Source organism: Macrosteles quadrilineatus, unplaced genomic scaffold, assembly GCF_028750875.1.
Source record: "Macrosteles quadrilineatus isolate MER2022 unplaced genomic scaffold, UCM_ALF_1.0 Scaffold_3__2_contigs__length_128488019, whole genome shotgun sequence".
Lineage (NCBI taxonomy): Eukaryota > Metazoa > Arthropoda > Insecta > Hemiptera > Cicadellidae > Macrosteles > Macrosteles quadrilineatus.
In genome coordinates, this window is record NW_026542596.1 from 61,894,151 (window position 1) to 61,900,150 (window position 6,000).

Genomic DNA, 6,000 nt, shown 5'->3' on the forward strand with positions numbered 1-6,000 from the left:
TAAACCACGTATACGTTACCCTAATTTAATTGTTTTCTTAACAAAAACTGAACAGTCTTCCTTTTCCTTGTTTTCAGACTCTATATTGTCAAAAGTTATTGCAAACCACCAATTTATTTAGCGTGTTCGTTTCCAAGTTAATTGTCAGAGCCTGGCTTGAGCACGCGCTCAGTTGGGCAAGTTAAATATACACCAATGACAGCTATTTTGGCCCACTGTGAGGCTATTTGTGGTTTACGAAGAAAAAGAAATACCGCTCCATTGCAGCTGGGTCGACCCCAAAGTCAAATCTGCGGAATGCGAAGATTGCTCGGCCAATAGCAAGATGTACAGGGTTGGTAAAGTGATTTAGATTTCTCTGAATTTGAACTACTTATAACCTTCAATACAATGCAAAACCTATATGATGCTAATGCAGAAGGTTGCAAATGTTTTGTGTCTCGTATCATGTAAACGTGTAAGGCTATCAAAATGTTCACACACAATTCATTAGGATTCATTATCATAATTTTGGTTTTCAACATTTCTTAGTCTCATTGACACTTCAGTCTGTATTTCAACTAAAGTTCTGAGAGTTTACTGTTTTACTGCACACCACTTTGTGCTAAACTGCAATTAAACCGTAAAGGGTGTTTTTTCTAATCAGAGATGATTCGATTGTGGACTATCACTTTAAGTAAACGATTCGAACAAGAAACAAAACGAGCTTTAAATTTTAAATCATGGTGAGAAGTTTATTTGAGCTTTTCGGAGTCTATATAAATACTTCGGTCTTGGTCTTATAGAAGACTACAGTACGGTAATAAGCATTTCCCTTAACCAACTCTACCAAAAATAAATAAAACGATCAAATAACATAACTAGGGAACAAATTTGATCATCTTTAGTGTAACCTTAGCAAAGACAAGTGCGGCATCTTAGCTTCTACACGTTTGTGCTTGAAGAATATCGCTTGCCAAGTAATTAAGTATGTTGAAAAAGTTACACAATTGTTACCGAATTTTCAAGAAGGCTAGGTTTATGAATCCTGGACATATTTTTACCAGTTCGTTTTTTAATGACTTTACCTTGCAGGTTATCCCATTAAATCAAACACAACTGTTCCAAATAACAAAAAAACTTTTTGATCTCTACATTTGATAGCAATAGAAGATGGAGACGCGTGGCTTGCACTAGGCGCGCCTCACCAAACACCTCCATAAAAGATATTTAATCGTTACGTTTATACACCCGACATTTATATGTTTACAGAGTTATATTCGAATCGTCCCGTCAAGTCGATTGTGCTGTGGGTAAAATACACCGGTTTTCGAATGTGGCTAAACAGATTGATTTAGCACCTATAAAACCCACTATCGGACTCTGACTGGGCAATACTGTCGTCTACCGTAGGCGGATGCGACATCTACAGCCTACATTTCGTAACCGAGGATTTATAAGCTGAAATCCGATCGTTGGAATAACAAACAAGGTGTGACTCAATAATTTAAATTATTGAACTAATTTTCAGGTGGGAAATGTTGCGGAGGAAAATTTAGTGAGTTGTGACATTTGATTGGCGAATCTGAAAACCATATAGTTGCCCCTTTTGAATTTTCTCGTCTCCGGTACAGTAGCATAAATTTGAGTTTTTGAGTTTTCTTACGCCATTCGCATTTTAACGTTTTTGTATGAAAACGGTGTGATCACTGGTCTTTGTAAAAAAATTAGTCTGTAGCTTTTTGATTGTTCGAAACTAAACCCAGTTGCCATAGATCATTGGGCTTAAAGAATGATCTTGACTAAAGAAAGGTCTAATCTTTGTCGGTAACAAAGCTTGGTAGGCATACCCCTCTCACATTTAGATTAAAATACGTACATTAAGTATGAAAGAAGTGACGTGATTCAAAGATTACCTGCCTCTTTACATCAAGAATTCCATTTATTTATTTCAGAATTTTTGTTTATGATATCGCGCATTCATTTTTTCATCTATGAAGTCTTTAATTTTCAAGTTGTATACAATTACTCCGGATCTACTCCAGAATTAACTAATTGTACAACAAAACTTTCAGGTAATCTTACATCACAAACGCTTACCGGTAGGTAATTAATTCGAAAAAAAACTTACAAGAAAATTCCTTTACTCAGGTACATCAGACGTTTTCCCATTATGATTAATTGATAAGGACAAAGGACATTGCCTAGTTGAGGCGATTCTATAAAGCGAGAGTGAATATTTCATGTACAATTAGCTGTCTGTGAGCTGGTCACGGAACCTCTGCATAAAGTATAAGTGACTATATAAACTACGTACAAGAGACTATCCAACAATACTGTGAGTAACATTTACACGGACAGCAGTAGATAGTAGATACAGTAGAACCTTGATAACAAAACTCTCATAGGGATTATAAAATAAGACTTGTTATCAAGGTTGACTTTATTTCGCGGTTTGCAATAACATGTGATTAGGGGTAAAATAAATTCAATGGGATTTGAAAAGTACCCTTGTTATCAAATGTGACTTGTTATCGAGGTTCTACTGTAGGCTATAGTACACAGTTGCGCAAACTACGCTATCGTTGCACTGTTTTAGTGTTCACCTTTTCAATTCCAGAAACCCTAATCAACTTCTTTTTTTTTTGTGTAAAATGAGTCAAAGGGTATCCCAACGACCCCGGAATAGCTCTACATGTTTTTCTTCATAGTATTTTAATTTCATCTTGTTGGGAATTTCGTCAATCCGTACAACTTAGATGCGTAATTAGCCCGATGCTTTACATTTACCTCAATAATGTACTATTCGTAAGGAGAAATGTTCTAACTGGATGACTCGAGGAGGTTTTTTTTTCAAACAATGCTCTAAGCAAAGCGTACTTCGAAAAATAATGTTTTAGTGATGTGTAATTTATCAATCTTATGAATGTAATTTAAAGAAAGCTTAAATCTTCACAATCCATAAGGTACATACTTGGTTAGATGATATTGTAGGACTACTTTTTAGGAGAAACAAAGCAACAATGCTAATCAATTGTAAATTTTAAAGGTTTTCATTTCTACAATATTATGTGGGCCCTTACTTGAAAACAATTCAGAATGACGTAAATCAAAATTTTTTGCTCCCTTAGAAACAAATAAGTGAAAATATAAGCATATGCCATTTTATAAAAAAAAAATAAAACGACCAAGTTTTATTGCGTCAAATTTGTAAACGAAAAATGCGCTACGATGTTCGAAGTCTTAGGTATAATTAAAACTCACTATTCTGGTCTTTAATATTATGTTGCAATAATAATTCCATGTAGGATAAACACTCAGACCTACAATAATACGATTTATCGCGTACGCGCATATTTGAAATTTAATTTTGCTAGCCTGTGTTTTTGCCAAAATATCATCCCTAGGGTAGTTATATTTTTGACCACGAGCCGCTCTTGGGATTGGTTTAGATTGTTATCGTACGTCTACGATATACACAAGGAGATAAGTAAAATGATTCACATTGTAGTCCTATTGTAACGAAGAACACAGAAATGTATTTTGTACCTTGTATTAATTAATTTGATCCTGTGACTTTAATTTGAATCATCCTTAAATCGTAGAATATAAATTTATATCGCGAGAAATTATTTTTAATCATAATTATTAAAAACAACATGATGTTTACATTGCATTTGCCCAATTGTGTTAAAACGAATATGCTATTTTTACTGAACATTGTACAACTATTCGCATGTACAAGTTGAAATACCTATTTTGCTTCTCTCGATATACTTTTTTCGGCCATAATAGAAATAGGATGATTGTTTTAAAATAAAACTGATTACAGTTAAGTTTTGTTCGTATTTTGCCACCGTAGGCCTACTCAAACGGTACGTCAAACAGTATTGCGTAGATATGACGGTAGACTTTCATAGAAGATAGTTTTGTGTAAGTATTTGTAGGCAAAAGCTTACCTCTTTCCGTTTCTTTGTGAGCTCCGGCTCGGTGAACTGTTCCTTGAAGTACTCGAAGAGTTTCGCCCTCCGCTCATGGTCCGGCTGGTCCTCCACCATCAGCAGGTACGCTCTCCAGTTGGACGAGTCGAAGCCCCAGTGGCACGTTCTATTCTCCAGATAGCGGTGAGCGTGACAGACGAATGTCTGAGGTGCGAACAGTCCATGGCACTCTGTACACTCTATACACCGGGCACTGCTGTCCGTGTACAACTCCGGCATACACACGCCCTTACACTTGCCGAAACACTCGTGGTACACCTTGATCTGCACTGTGATCCTCTTGTCCGCCGCTAGTAGTTTAGCTGAAGGAGCTTGTCTGTGCAGTAGTGAGGAACACAGACGTTCGGCGTCAGTCTTGGTGATGAGTCCGCACGACGGAGCCGTCGTCGGCAGGATCCCGGACACCTTCAACTCCTCCAGTTGTTCGGGGTTACACCGCGAGCAGAAGATCTGCAACTCGTCGCACACCTGGTTGATCTGCGGCAGACTGAAGTCTCTCAACACACTGTTGAGTATGTGAGGCAAACACAGTCTCTTCTCGCCACCGACCACGAAGCACGATATCCTCTCTCCCTCGAGTACGGTCTCGGACCTCTCGCTGTGAGAACGGTCCGGGGTGGTGAGGATGGGCGGCTGCTGGACCGGCAGAGGAGGTGTCGGCTCCGGCGAGTACGTCGAAACCTTCACCCGCGACGGCTCCTCCGAGAGCACCGTACTCGGACCCTGCAGACTCTTGACCGCACTGAGCTGGTAAGTCTTGAGCACTTTCTTGAGGTGCGGGTTGTACTGCTGACCTATCAGCGTCTCCATGTCGTAGGGACGTCAGACCACGCAAGGCTCGCAGCCCGCCACCACCGCGCGCGTACACAACATGTCTGGCCGCCCGCCGCCGAGCCTACACTAGAGCGCTCTCGCGGCCGGCGCTGGTAGCGACTGCGCGACAGGCGCTCGCCGCTCACAACGATCGATCCTAGACCCACAAAAATGCGTCACCGTCACTGCTCTACTAGCTTTACGGTTCTCGGTGAACTATCGATCACCCGCACAAGCACTAGACACTCGACACTACACGTACTGCACACACCGAGGGTGCGTCCCAGGGAGAACGCGACACTCAAGTGAGGCTGAGCCAGCCAGCGCCAGACGTCGCTCTCAGACTTGTCTGCCATTTCCCCTCCCTCGCCCCTCCATCACCCCTCCCCCCGGCACCGCGAGCCGCGTCAAAATAACTGCCTGTCGCCGTCACCGTCGCCGAACACAGCACAGCACAGCAGCACAGCAGCACAGTAGCACAGTAGCACCTAGCACCGCAGAGCAGAGACGACGTTGACCTTATTAACTTTCTTCGAATCGATCAGCCAAGTATGGTCGGCGGAATTGGGTTAAACACGCGTTGCACTGCACGACCACCTTGGCCTTTACAGCAGCACTTCAGCGATAGACTTCTATGTGATGTAATATCCTGACACAGCATCTGTACATAAATATATCATAATCTATTGTAACAGTAATAAGACCAGTACATGATACATGATTTTGATTGTACGTCAGCCCTAAGAAGCGCAGCTATCGCGTTGAACCTAGAAACCGATCAAGTAATCCACGTAAACAGCGATAATGAATTCGTCCTCTGATATCTAAATATTAGCAATTGGAGAAGATTACAGTAATCAGAAAATCCAAACTGTTTCTTTGTAAACCTACTGACTTGTTCAAATAGAAGTGCTGGTATGATAATATTTTTGTTGGGCATCACTCACCTTATTGAAATCACGAGAACGTAGTCCTTGTCATGTCACAATCATACACAGTTCATTGCACATTCGTTTAGGAATAGAAGTGCTGGTGCCATTGAGAAAGTCATTGACTTTATACTATACTATAGTCAATGGCTATGGCCATGGCTATCCTTGCACTTTGCACTATAGATGGCTATGATGAATTCAGCTAAGTACACTGTATAATGAATGTTTACATTTGTTTACTGTAAGTACGTCCACTTGTGATCTAGCTAGGTTAC

At 40.5% G+C, this 6,000-nt stretch overlaps 1 protein-coding gene across 2 annotated transcripts in view; it reads right to left on the minus strand.

Moving 5' to 3' along the window:
• The window catches only part of LOC128988803 (ski oncogene-like), a 111,516-nt gene extending 106,407 nt beyond the window's left edge, over window positions 1–5,109 (minus strand). For both annotated transcript variants that reach the window (XM_054410460.1, XM_054410459.1), the window contains exon 1: window positions 3,939–5,109. In XM_054410460.1, the coding sequence (XP_054266435.1) occupies window positions 3,939–4,790 (852 nt within the window). In that variant the 5' untranslated portion in view covers window positions 4,791–5,109. The remainder of the gene's footprint in view (window positions 1–3,938) is intronic.
• Between the last annotated feature and the right edge of the window lie 891 nt (window positions 5,110–6,000).